Source organism: Parus major, chromosome 5 (genome assembly GCF_001522545.3).
Source record: "Parus major isolate Abel chromosome 5, Parus_major1.1, whole genome shotgun sequence".
Taxonomy (NCBI): Eukaryota; Metazoa; Chordata; class Aves; order Passeriformes; family Paridae; genus Parus; species Parus major.
The window spans coordinates 15,432,724-15,445,261 of record NC_031774.1 but is presented as its reverse complement, the minus strand read 5'-3'; the positions used below and the strand labels follow the sequence as shown (position 1 = coordinate 15,445,261).

The 12,538-nt window shown below is 45.9% G+C and overlaps 1 protein-coding gene across 13 annotated transcripts in view; it reads left to right on the top strand.

Annotated features, from left to right (window-relative positions):
• Positions 1–936: 936 nt before the first annotated feature.
• Positions 937–12,538, top strand: part of TNNT3 (troponin T3, fast skeletal type) — a 30,106-nt gene continuing 18,504 nt past the window's right edge. For 4 of the 13 annotated variants that reach the window (XM_015631574.2, XM_015631573.2, XM_015631572.2 and 1 more), the window contains exons 1-8: positions 938–1,014; positions 5,703–5,737; positions 6,258–6,271; positions 6,919–6,936; positions 8,561–8,572; positions 9,456–9,473; positions 10,477–10,521; positions 11,086–11,100. In XM_015631574.2, coding sequence (XP_015487060.1) covers positions 5,718–5,737; positions 6,258–6,271; positions 6,919–6,936; positions 8,561–8,572; positions 9,456–9,473; positions 10,477–10,521; positions 11,086–11,100 — 142 coding nt within the window. In that variant the 5' untranslated portion in view covers positions 938–1,014; positions 5,703–5,717. Of the gene's footprint in view, positions 1,015–5,702; positions 5,738–6,257; positions 6,272–6,918; positions 6,937–8,560; positions 8,573–9,455; positions 9,474–10,476; positions 10,522–11,085; positions 11,101–12,538 lie in introns of all 13 variants that reach the window. The other 9 variants (XM_015631580.2, XM_015631576.2, XM_033515173.1 and 6 more) reach the window with 8 other exon arrangements.

Here is a 12,538-nt window from a genome sequence, read left to right as displayed (position 1 = left end):
GGGAGGGAGGGGATGGGAAGCTGAAGCCTGGGATATTTAGTGAAATGGAAACCGTGAACCAGAGGGTTGTGTGAGGCACTGCAATCCTCTGCTGGAATAGTCATGCAACTGTGGAGAGTGCTCTGGCAGCAAAACCACTCCAGGCACTCAGGCACCAGCCACCTGGGGTTGCCCTCCCTAAGAAATCCTTACTTAAATAATGATTTCATGTCATGCTAAGAAAGGCTTACGAGCTCTTTTGCTTTCCTGCTCCCTTACATTTTGTTCCAGGTCCCCTTGGGCGCTGGTGTGTGGCACAGCCCCAGCAGTGTCAGCGAGAGGTGGGTGTGTGCCACACAACACTCACACACAGGTGCACTTAAGGCAACACGTGTGCCAAGTGCCTCTGCCTTCTTACGTTCCTGTGACTGCTGGGTTCCAAGAACCTTGGATGTGGAAGGTCCATGGGCCTTCCCAAAGCTCTCACCCTGCAGCACAGCCAAAACCCTTTGCATGTGGAGGGGCAGCTGGGAAGAGCCCCTGCCCAGAGGGGAGAGTGGAGGTTGCTGCTGTGTGTTGAGACTTTGAGATCCAGGGTGCCACAGACAGATTTTGGTGTGTACTATGGAGCTATGAGGCCTCCCCAATTTGTTTCTGAGGTGCCTTTGCCTCAGATACCCCTCTTTGAGCCCTGCCCGCCTGTCTGGTTGTAAATATAGAAGCATAAGCCCTGGAGGTTTTTTTCTCCAAACATGTCCCTCCCATCTTAGCATCATCTGTGCAATTCCTCCAGCTGCTCCTATACATGGTATGACCTTTTTTTCCCCCTTCCCTTGCTTCCCCCTCCATCTCATCCCTCCCCTCCCAGCTCCCTTCCCTTCCCTGCCCAGCACAGGGAGTCTGCGACCAATCGGCTCTTGCAGACGATCAAATGTCACTATAAGTTGAGAGCTGCATCACCTTGGGACGCTCGCAGATCCCAGCCTGCCCGTCCCCTCTGACAGGGAGCTTGGTGCTTCTCTCCACTCCTCCCAGGTAAGTGGGATCCCTGGCAAGGGATGCTGCTGGGGGACAACACCACAGAAGGGATGAGCCTTGGTCTGAATGGAGAAAGCACCAGGGGAGGGTTGGGGTCCACGGGATCTGACACAGGATCCTAAGGAAAAGGCACTTCTGGTTCTGAGCTTTAGTTGGACATCTCACAAGTCTCACAAGTCACCCACAGAGGTTTGGGTGTTTTGAAGACTCAAGGATTAGTTGTGGGAGAACAGACCCTTCCAAACCAAGATTTGGGGCTGGAAATTGTGATCTCTTGGGGCACTCAGGGAAAGTTCCCTCCAGCAGCAGGAGGAAAGTGCTGACCTTCCCTCCCCTGTCACCCAGAGAAAGGGATGGCTGAGGCAGGAGGTATGAAGAGTGGATCATCAGGGAGCTTCTGGTGGATGAAGAGGGCTGTAGGTCTAGAGGTAGATCCAGGAAAAAAAAATGTGACCATGGAACACTGCCCCCTCCCACAGGAAAGAAGAAAAGTGTGAGTTTTACATGATCAGGCTAGCAAAGTGAAGGAATTTGAAGTCATGAGTATGGGGAGCATCCCATAGCCACTCTGAATTTAATCCTCTCCTCCCGTCCCTCTGCACACACAGGGAATTTCTCTCGCAATTTTCTCATTTTCTGTGGGAGTGTGTAAAGCGTTCCATGACCGTATTTATATTCCTCAGACCAGTTTCTTGCTGTTGGGTGGTGGATATCCTACAAAGGCAGGAGGGACACCAGCACAGGTGACTTTGGTACCAGCAATTTGGGTGTGGGAGCTGTGCTGCTGATGTGGGGGAGCTCCAGTGAGGCTGTAGGTGACTGCCAGGGCAGGCAGCCATCCCTCAGGGGGACAGGACTCAGGGAAGTGATGGAGTCCCCAGGAGATGTTCAAGAGGCACCTGGCTGAGCTGTTTAGGGGTTACAGTGGTAGTGCCAGGTGGATGGCTGGACTGGATGATCTTGTTGGTCTGTTCCCACCTTGATGGTTCTAACAGCAAGGAAAGGCAGGGCATGTAAGCTGAGAACAGTCATTGGCTTTTTGTTCTCTGCCTCAGCTTTGAAAACCCCTTGCAGGGATGAGACAGCTCATACCACCCTGCAGACAAGGGTCAGGGGTACGTTTTTGGGACAGGGAGTTGGGATTTTGCTATGACTCTGCAGCAGTGCTGGAGTCCTGCTGCTCTGTTCCAGCATTAGAGAGAAGTATATGCATATGTTTATATGCTTACTAGTTATATTATAGGTAATACCCATCTCTTTTAAAATGACATGTATATATATTAAAAAAAATCCACGCAGGGGGTTTGCTGTGGCTCCTGCTGGGAAAGCGTGGCCATGTGGTGCGTGGTGGAGCAAAGCCCCAGTCTTTACCCGAGAGCTGTCCCTGCCAGGTGCCACTGCCCATGCATGGCCACTTCTGTGCTGCCCCCTTTCCATATGGCTCTGGCTACCTTGCCTACCTTGTATGGCCTGGCTCGGGAGGGGATGATTGATGGGTGGGTTATTTCCAGGGATGGCCTGGAGGTGCAAGGCAGCCCGTTCCCCCTCCCGGGTGCATTCTCAGCTGCTAAGAGGCTTCTTGCGATGTGCTGGCTCTGCTCTTTCAGCTGAGGCCAGGAGCATTTGGGGCCAAAAGGGACACGGTATTCCTGCCCACCTGGGACTAAGGATCGGTGTATTTGTCCTTCCAGTGACCTCCTTGGCTTCAACAAAAAGCAAAATAAGCTTTGCTTTCACCTTTAATGGGTGGGAGCAGGCAGGAAGTTTTCTGTCTGGTGAAACTTTCCCATGTGTTTAGATTTCCTTCCAAAGGGTGGGCAGTATTAACTAATTGATTTTATTACATCCTTAAACCTCAGTCAAGACCAGAATCCATTTTTCTGCCACTATACAAACAAAGCCCAGTTATTGCCTGAAGGTGCTAACAGCCTTAATCCTGGGCTGCATTTGCTGTGTGTAAAGCAATTTCCACCAAAGGCTAATCCCGAGCCAGCTGGAGACTTTCCATTGCCTTCGGGCAAACTTAATCCTAACTGCAAAAACTGCCGATTGCTTAACAGATTGCTTTCTTTATTGCCTTTTGGATGTAAATATAGTCCAATTTCCCTGGCTGCTTTGATGACAGAGTTTGCTATGTGGATAGTGCTGGGCATCAAAGAGCCTTTCTTATCTTGGGTGGCTGTAGCTATGACAGTCTGCATTTTGCTCCTTGCTTTAAGGGACCAGATGGCTTTTGAATGCCATGAAGTGGACAGACACCTTGTTCATCTTGAAACTAAACCTTTTTACCTTTCCAGCCAGGGCAGTGGCAGTCAGGTGCTGCCTTAAATGCCAGCTTCTCCCGACAGAGGGACCAAACCTGGTTGAATGTTTGGCCCTTGCAAGGCTGAAATCTGTGGTCTTCCCCTGGATTTTTTTGTCCCCTCTGCCCTCGCCTGTGGGGTTCCTGCGTCTGGCTCATCTTTGTACAGAGTCTGCCAATGCATTTGTTATTAATTCATTTTATCTGGGGCCAAGAAATCCCCTCAGGGTTGGGGTCTTATGGTGTCAGGGATGCAGGCATTCTCGCTCCGCTTTTATAGCACACGGACAGATGCCATGCAAAATCCCATTCGCATTTGCAGCGCTTGGATTAACAAATATGGAAGGGGGTAGGGGAACAGCCTATGTGACAACCCTCAGCAAGATGTCCTTAGAGCTAAATTGGAGACGAGATGAGCTCATTCCAATAACTGCTAATGGAAAGCCTGATTGCAAAGGCTCCCGTTGACTTCAATTGCCTTGGAAAGAACAGCGTGCACTGCGCGACGTGCCTGCCCTGCACCGAGCAGACGCTCGCTCTGTCTGCACACAGAGGCTTCTCGAGCTGATTTCTTCACCATTTAGTGGTATTACTCCTCTTCTTACTAGAATGAGAAAGGAGTTTAGCCCACAGCCTTTTAAAAGTCCTCTTATTTTTTTTTAATCCTCCACCTTGGCAAGAAGGAAAGCTGCATTTATAAATGCATAATCCATGGGAGGATTGGCCATTGCTCTGAGTCTTTATAGAGTGTGTATTTTGGAAGAAGCCAACAGCTGGGCATTAGGCAGGTTCCCTCTGCAGGTTTTTGCCTGGAGAAGCTCTGCTGTCCTGTTGCCTAAACCAACATGCTGTCAAGTATTATTACTAATAGCTTGAATAATTTTTGATGGCTGAAATGAGACTGCTAACATGCTAGCCACTGAGGAGATAGCATGTGCAAGTCTTCATCCCGAAGATTTTATGAAAATCTAGACTGAAAAGACCAGGGGAGAGAGGCCAGAAGTCTTGTAGCATTCAAGTAATTAACAGAAGAAGCAGTCTGAATTGGTGAACAGAAAAGCTGTTTTAAAGGTGAAATTCCTCCCAAACACAAAAAATTCTCCCAGCTCCCCCTGCCTGATAGGACTAGAGTCCCCAAAGTACCCCTTGGGATGGCTGTTGCAGTCAAAGAATGGGCAACCACAGCTACAAAGTTAAAAGCAGCCTGGGACCAAGAGACCAGTGATCCCAAATCTCATGTGTCCTGCCAGTAGATCACCCCTCCCATCCAGCACCTCAGGTCAGGTCATAACACAGCCACTGGTGGCATTGCTTCCAGGGCAATGCTGAATTTCAGAAAGAGAATAAAGGAGGAAGTGGAAGGAAAAAATGTTGGCTGTTTATCTCTCCTTGCAACGTGGGGGTTTTAAATCCCGTTGATGTTAATGTATGGTGCCCAAGGTCATTGCTGGGGAATGGAGAGAATCCCTTATAGGGCAGGGTTGGAGCCTGTGGGATTACTGCCTTCCTCTGAAATAGAAAGCTGCTGAGCTGCAGTTGTTCCTTTTGAACCTAAGTCAGCCCACCTGCTCCTTCAAGACATCTCTCATATATCAGCTGAATAATAAAGTCATGAAAGTCAGGGTTTGGGCCAGCAAGGAGAACTCTGGTTTTCTAATTTAAGATCTGCTGTGGATTTGGAGAAAGTTTTGGGGGCCTTTCCTCATCTTCTCCCCTGGCCTCAGGGCAGCAGATGGAAAGCCAGTGCTGCATTACATAGGAACAGTTATATCAATATGAACTGCCTAACCAGGCATGTGGCTGGTTTTCATCTTAAACTAACCAACAAATCACTCACTTTGTATAAACCAGACTTTTGGGTGCTGGCAAATAAGTACTTATCTCTAGGTTTATTGGTAGTTTCAGTTATTTTTGTAACTGACTGAGGCTTTGGAGCTGGCACCTTTCCACCTGTGGTAGCACAAAAAAAGGAAAAATTCCTCTGATCTTGCTGGAGTGATAGAAATATCAGACGGGTGTGGGAGGACACCCTGGCCTTGCCTGTCTCCCTGAGCTCTGGGGATTTTGTAATTTAAAGCTGGGACTGGGCAGCCCCTGGGTCTGCCTGTGTGAAGCAGCTGAGTTGATGGGATATATCTTTCCAGATGATCTTTTTCTCCTCCCCTCCCTTTGTCCTCTGACATGGGTGGCAAGGGTTTGTGCTTCCCCCAAAATGTCAGTGTTGGTGGGGAAGGGGTTGCTGTGTGGGAAAGCAGGTGCTTGGCTTTTTTTGTCCTCAAAAATCAATCCATCTGCTTCTGTCCCGGTATTTTTTACGAGGTGCACTCAATAGCAACACCTTTCTTTCTTCTTATTTGTTTTCCTTTTCTTCTCTTTTGTCTAGGAACTAATTGCCAACATGTCTGATACCGAGGAAGTGTAAGTAGAGAGAAAGCTGTCTGTGTGTTTATCTGCCCAGCTTGGCTCCAGACGGCAGAGCGAGAGTATCCCTGCAGGGTGCTGCTCTGTGCTCAGCCTGAAGCCCCCCCGAGGCAGTGGGGAAGGGGTATCTTGACTTGGAGTGTCAAAGACCTCTCCCTGTCCAGCACAGGACATCCCCCAAAACCTCCACCCAGCTCAGCCTGCCCTCTGTGGCTGTGGCACTGCCCCTGGAGGAGGGGGAATAAAACCCACAGTGCAGTGGTTTCTGCCTTGGTTTAGCAAATCTAGAGTGGAAGGGCCAAACCCAATGGGACCGTTTGACACTTCTGCATCAGTAATACAGAGGGGGAATTTAGGGCAGTCATGGGATCAGAGGAATCATGGGCAGACCTGGAGATAACAGACATTAAACTACATTGCGTTGGGTTTGCTTCAGTGTATGGTTTAAAGCTTGACATCAGTACAGAGTGGAAGAAATACTCACCTAGTTTCAATATCCTTTTTTCCTCTCTCACAGGGAACAAGGAGAGGGTAAGTCTTAGATCTGTCTGTAATTGCTTCTGTGCAAGCCTGCAACATTTGCTGGCTGTGTCAGCTAGTATGGTTAGACAAATCTGAAATTTCCTTCTTGTGCTTCTGTCTGAGTGTCTCCAGCTTCTGGTGTTTTTACTGTAGCACCCTGACCGTGTCTGTGCTGCGGGCAGCCTGAGGGGTTTCAGCCCCAAACTGATGTCCTGGTGGGAGGGGACGCTGCTAGTTTTTGTAGGGGCACTGCCATCTGCTGGCAATTCGTTTTGAAGCTTCTGTATGTGTAATATATTCTGTTTCTGGAACATAAATCCCCACAATTTTTATAAGCAATATACATAGACGCTTTTCTATTCGGAGGCCTTCTCTGCTACCTTTTCCCTTCTTATGCATGAGTAACCTTAAGTTTCCATTGCCCAAGGAAAAAAATCAATACTTTATTGTCTTCCCCTTTTTATAGCTACTCTTTTATTTTCAAAGTAATTTAATCTGTTACTTGACTTGCTGGTTTGCAAGTGGCCTCTCAGAAACCACCTTACCTGGCATCCCTGTGAGCACAGAGGGCTCTGCCATGGGTAATGTCCTACTGATGTGTCAAGGCTGATGGCTGACTTGTCTGCTTTTCTCCCCCCTCTCCCATTTCAATGCAGAGGAGTACGAAGAAGAAGGTAACAAAAAAAGCGGAACGTAATTTATCTTTCTTTGATTCTTGGTCCTGCTTTTCTCTTGTCTACATTTCACCCTTCTCTTTGGTGCTTGCTGCTAAAGGCAATCTGAAACACTTGATCAGTAAACCAGTTGGGCAACAACAAAAAAAAAATTGATTTTTTTGGGGCTGTGATGTGCAGAGCCTTCACATTACAGTAAAACGTAGTATTTGTATGAGGCGATGGCGAAAAAGCTGGGGGCTAATCTGTCCAACTTTTTAGAGCAGAGACTGGTGCAGAGCACCCATAACAAATCATTGGTGAAATCCTGCCATTCTCATTTTGGCAGTATCCACAGATTAACTTTGAAATTGAAAAGAAGAGCAGGTTGTCCAGCTCCTGAGGAGCAGCTGACAGGGCACTGCTGAGGATAGAAAAGGCAAGGCAGAGAACCAACTGGCAAAGATGAGGTTTCTTACCATGCCTTTAGCTGGCAAAATGTGATTTGACAAGCTGTGAGAGACAAAGTGCTGATCTGGAAAGATGGAGCATGAAAAACCCTTCTCACCCAGGTTGTTTCACCTTTTGTAGTCAGCAGGGATAAGATGATATTGGAGATGTATCACTGTCTTTGCTGGGCACTTTTGACACACTGGCTTCAGTTCAGGCAAGTGTAGCTGCCAGTTGTCATCCTTCATTTTCCCAAGGTTTCTGGAACAGAGAAGGGGCCAGCTCTTGGAATTTCTCCCGGGATCTGCCCTTAGTGTCTAGGGCATCTTCTAAGGGGTTGAAAGGAAAACCCTTTACTGGAGGTGGAATGTTTGCACATGGAGGGTATGAGACCAGCTCAGACACAGAGAGTTGTCCCTGTGTAGAAATGTCCATTTGGGGCATTTATACACGGCAACTTTTTTTTTTTTTTTTTTTTTTTTGTCATGGATTTCTCCAAGTTGCTGCAACAGGCAGCAAGTGGTGCTGTGGTGGTGGGAACAGAGGTGCAACTCTGGCCATGGTGAGAGTAGTTTCTGCTATAAGGTACATTATCTTTGAGTAACTATTTCCCCTGGCATTGCTTCTGAAGGGACCAAGGGCTCACAAGGGCTCAAAAAATAGAAAAAGAAAATAGAGACACCAAATAGGTTGTAGAGCTGCCTTCAGTCATCATCTGTCTCTCTGGTCCTGCATGGAGTGGCAGAGCCAGGAAGATGAAGGCATTCTTCATGCTCCATCCTTCATGTCTTGTCAAATGTCAAAAGAGCAAGCAAAGGGTGTTGCTCCTACAGACAAGCCTTTCTTAAAGGAAAAGCATTTCTTGCCTTTTTCCTTTCTTCCCTAACTGTCTACTTTTTGTTTTCAAGTATTTAATGACTGATATGAAATTAATAGGCAGGTGACTTTTAATTTCTTTTTAACCTGCATGACTAGCTCCTCTGAGGTGTATCTTCTCTCTGCTCCATACTTTTGCTTGACCTTTGTGTCTCTTTCTGATGTCATCCATTTCTTTCCCATATAACTTTTCTCCATCACTTTCTAACCACCATTTTTCTCCAGCCCTTAGCTCACTCCAACACAGTTTCTAACAGTTTTCTGTTTTCATTTTCCTGCTTGCTGTTGCTTCTTGTTCCATGACACTTGCCACCTGAAGCTCAGGAAGAAGGTATGTGACATGGTTTCTGCTTTCCTTCTCTCTCAGTGTGGAGGGAGAATGTGTGTAAAGAGATCCAGATCAAATGGTTGACACCCAGTGTCCAGGACTCTGTTTTAAGTCGCACACATCAATGCAATAGTGGACATTGATGTAGTTTATTGAGCTGGTAGGAAATTTGGCCTGTTTTATTTGTTTAAAAAAACAAACCCAAAACATTTATGCATATGAAAGAAATAAAATGCATTTACACGTATATAAATATATATATAAAATGTATATAATATACACACAAATAATTTTTTATCGATACATATATAACTGTGTGTATATGCATATATGTGTATGAAAATAAGCATATATATATATATATTTGTTTTATTCTACCATTTTTTACTGAATTGCTTATTTTTGGTACAATGGTATCAAATTAATATTTTAAAGGGTGGGAGACACCCTGCAAAGTTTATATTCATCTGGTAAAATTCAGGAATTAATTTGTTTGAAATTTTAAAAAATAGATAAAGATTTTCACCATGTGAGAAAAAATGTAAAGCAAAAGAAAGGCAGCAGTTTTATTTTTGGTTCAAAATTCACCAAAAGTTTGGTTTAGGGTATTTTAGCCAGCTCTAATAAAGAATAACATATTGGATGCCTTTTTATGTGGTTTTCACTTGTGGTCATATTCCCATATTTCAGTAACATTTATAACCCCGTAATGTGCCCATAAAAATGTTATTTTTAATTCTCTCTCACCCTGTAATTCCATCATTGTGTATTCTTACCCATAATGGCCTGGGAGCTTGTCAAACCTCAGGAATGTTCCAATAACATATTTCCTGTTTTAATTTTTCTCCTCCCATTTCTTTTGCTGTGTGATGTTTCCTACCCCCAGAAGAGGCTCAGGAAGAAGGTAGGTGAAGCAGCATCTCAGCCCTGCTGGTTCCTGCACCAGCAGGATGATGTGAATGTCCCTTTTGCAAGATGGTAGAAGAAAGCAAGAGAGAAGAGAAAGATGCTGGGATTAACTATCTGCAGAGAGAGGGCTTTTCCTGTCCCTTGCACAAATTTCACTGAGGGTACCCCACATCCCTGAGTATCTGTGCAGACACCTCTGATCCAGTTTTGGGGAGGAAGCAGCACAGAAAATGTGGATACCATCCCTTCATCCAAGACCCAACATGTTTTGAGGCTGTTTTTTAGCCCTGGGTATTTGTGTGCCATGGAATAACTGGTGTCTGGCTAGGAAGGTTTCTATCAGGTGTCAGCTGGTTTCTACTACATAGCTTGGCAGATCATGATCAGATGGGTTTTGAAGTCAAAATCCATCTGTGGTTAAAATATTTGCTTAGCCCTATGTTATAGAGTACATATGCTATAATATGTAATATTATATATAAAATATATATATTATAAGTTTACAAGCTATAATATATCATATGATATATAATATACATAATGCTGCAGAATTATAACCATATAGATGCTGGAAGTAACCCCAGCTGGCTCCCCACATTGCACTGGCAAGGTGGGACAGACAGGGTGGAAGAGGAGCTGGAACAGAAACTCACCCTTTGCACTGAGAGGTTTGAGATGTGGTGCTCCGGGTGCAAGGAGCCAAAGGGTGTGTCGGTTCCATATTTGCAAAGCTTTGTGCTATGGCCATGTTTCAAACAGGGGTAAACCTGTTTGTAGTGCCACAATAGACCCACTCTGAGCAGTTTGCACCCTTTTTACAGCATCCAGGTCCAGATGGTTTTACATTTCTTGTGTGTGCTCTGGTCACCTGTCTCCATTTCATCTCCTCCTCTGTTTCCTTATTTCATACATCCCCTGCTTTTTTATTTTTATTTTTTTAACCCTCTGTTGCATTCACACACTCTTTAGTCTAACTGTTCTCGTTTTCCATCTCACTGCTTTTGCTTCCTGCCACATCCCACCTGACGAAGCTCCTCCAGCAGGTATGTGCCATCATCTTCCAAACCGCTCCCTGCTGTCTCTTGGTGGTGCTGGTGGGACAAGAGGGTGGTGCAAGAGGAGCAGTACCAGTCACTTTGCCTTTTTGCTTCTGTTGTCTTTGCTTTCCACGTCCCCTCCGTGCCCGGCTCTGCCGCTGGCTAACACACAGGAATAATCTCAGTGCAGGAGTCGGCTCAGTGTAACCCGGCCTCTCTGTCCCGTGCAGGGCTCACCATAAAGCCCATCTGGGCAAAGGCAGGGCTGTCCTCTAAAACTGGAGCTAGAGAGAAATTCCAGCACGTGATATTTGAGCTCACTGTGATATTTTCCCTCTCTGATACACTCCTGCTTCTTCCCTTCACGTGGTGAAGTTGTTTCCCAGCCTCATGTGTCTCAAATTCCTTTCCCCTCCTGGCCATTAGCACGTCCTTTACTGGGATGAAACTGTTCCCTCTGAGCAGAATTTTCAGCCTAGTAAAAGGTTTTCAGCTTACTTCAGCTCATGTAACAATGTATTTCTCCCAATGTTCCTTTGCATCCTGTCCCGTGGCTCTTCACACCTAAAGAAGCTCAGGAGGAAGGTATGTGACGTGACTCCTGAATCCTTGTCTTTCAGAGTAAGCTCTGGCTTAGCCAGTAAACCATAAAATGGCAAAAGGAAACGAGAGTTACAAATAGGCATATTAATATAGACTAAAACTTGCCACCATTTTGTGTTTTGTACTGTCTGCCTTCACGTTCTGTCTTGACACTGAATGCACTGCCGATGGACGTGGTAATTGTTGCATGAAAAAAAAGCTTGAAAAGTGCTTGGAAATGTAAACCTCTTAAAAGGATGAGTGTTGAAAAGCCTTTACTCTGAGATTAGTTGGATCTCCTTGGGGTGGATCTGGCCTGCAGACTATATACAAAAATGCTCATGATTGGCTGACATTCTTACAATAGCCTTTCCACACATCTTTTTTTCAGCTTAAACCCCATGGTATAGAGCAAATGGTGATAAATTTGATGCTTTAGCTTTGCAAATTATTAAAGATGGTATTCTTATTCATATAATGGAATTTCTATGCCACTGTTTCATGGCAGTACTTGCAGCCACCCAAAACCTGCTGGCCTCAGGTTGTAAATCCATTTGGGCAAGTATCAGGGTTATGAAACAGTGTGCTGCTCATGGATTTGGGCAGGGCTGCAGAAATGGCTGTATAAGACAAATGTCATCTGATATGGCTGTTTAAATCAGCTTTATGTTTTTATATCTCAGACCATTTGCACCCTCACTTCCAGAACTGCTTTTGGTATCCATACTCATTTTATTTCCTTGCAACGTATTCTTAGTCTTTCCCTCCGCCTCCGTTTTGCCCAAGTGAAAAGTTGTTCTGATGTTTCTAACGCTCTCATCTCCCTCTGCATTTTGCTCTGTGACTCTTCCCACGCGCTAAAGCTCATGAGGAAGGTATGTGCCATGACTTGTGAATTCCTCTGTTTCTGTCTGGGTGGTAACTCGTGCAGGAATTCTGGAGGTGGTTGAAGATGAGCCGATGCAAAAAATACCCTGTGCACGGTTGCTTTGCTCTCGTAGGATAAGCGGTGTGATGAGTAATAAGTACTAACTGCTGTTTGAAAACAATGCCCGAGGCACAGGCTGGGCACTGCTGAAGTATTCCCCAGCACCTGATGTCTCCAGCCAGGCTATTCCTATGGACACCAGCTGGTACAGTGCTCCTCAAAACACTTCCTCAGTGCCACGCCCCAGGGTTAGAGGTGGGACAGCTGTGTCCTGAGCAATACTGTGTCCCCCAGTTGGGTGCACCTCTTCCCCAGTTCCCCTGCCACTGCACAGAGACAGAACTCCCCTTTGCAGCAGTGTATGGAGATATGGGGAGACTTGCACCCGAACTCCTGAGCGTTTCAACAAGTGCTCCAACACAGTGTCATACATAGCTTTTACTCTTGGGGTAAGGATTGGACTAAGTGTCATCACTTCAGTTGGAGCACATTTGAGACAAGATGTAGTATGTG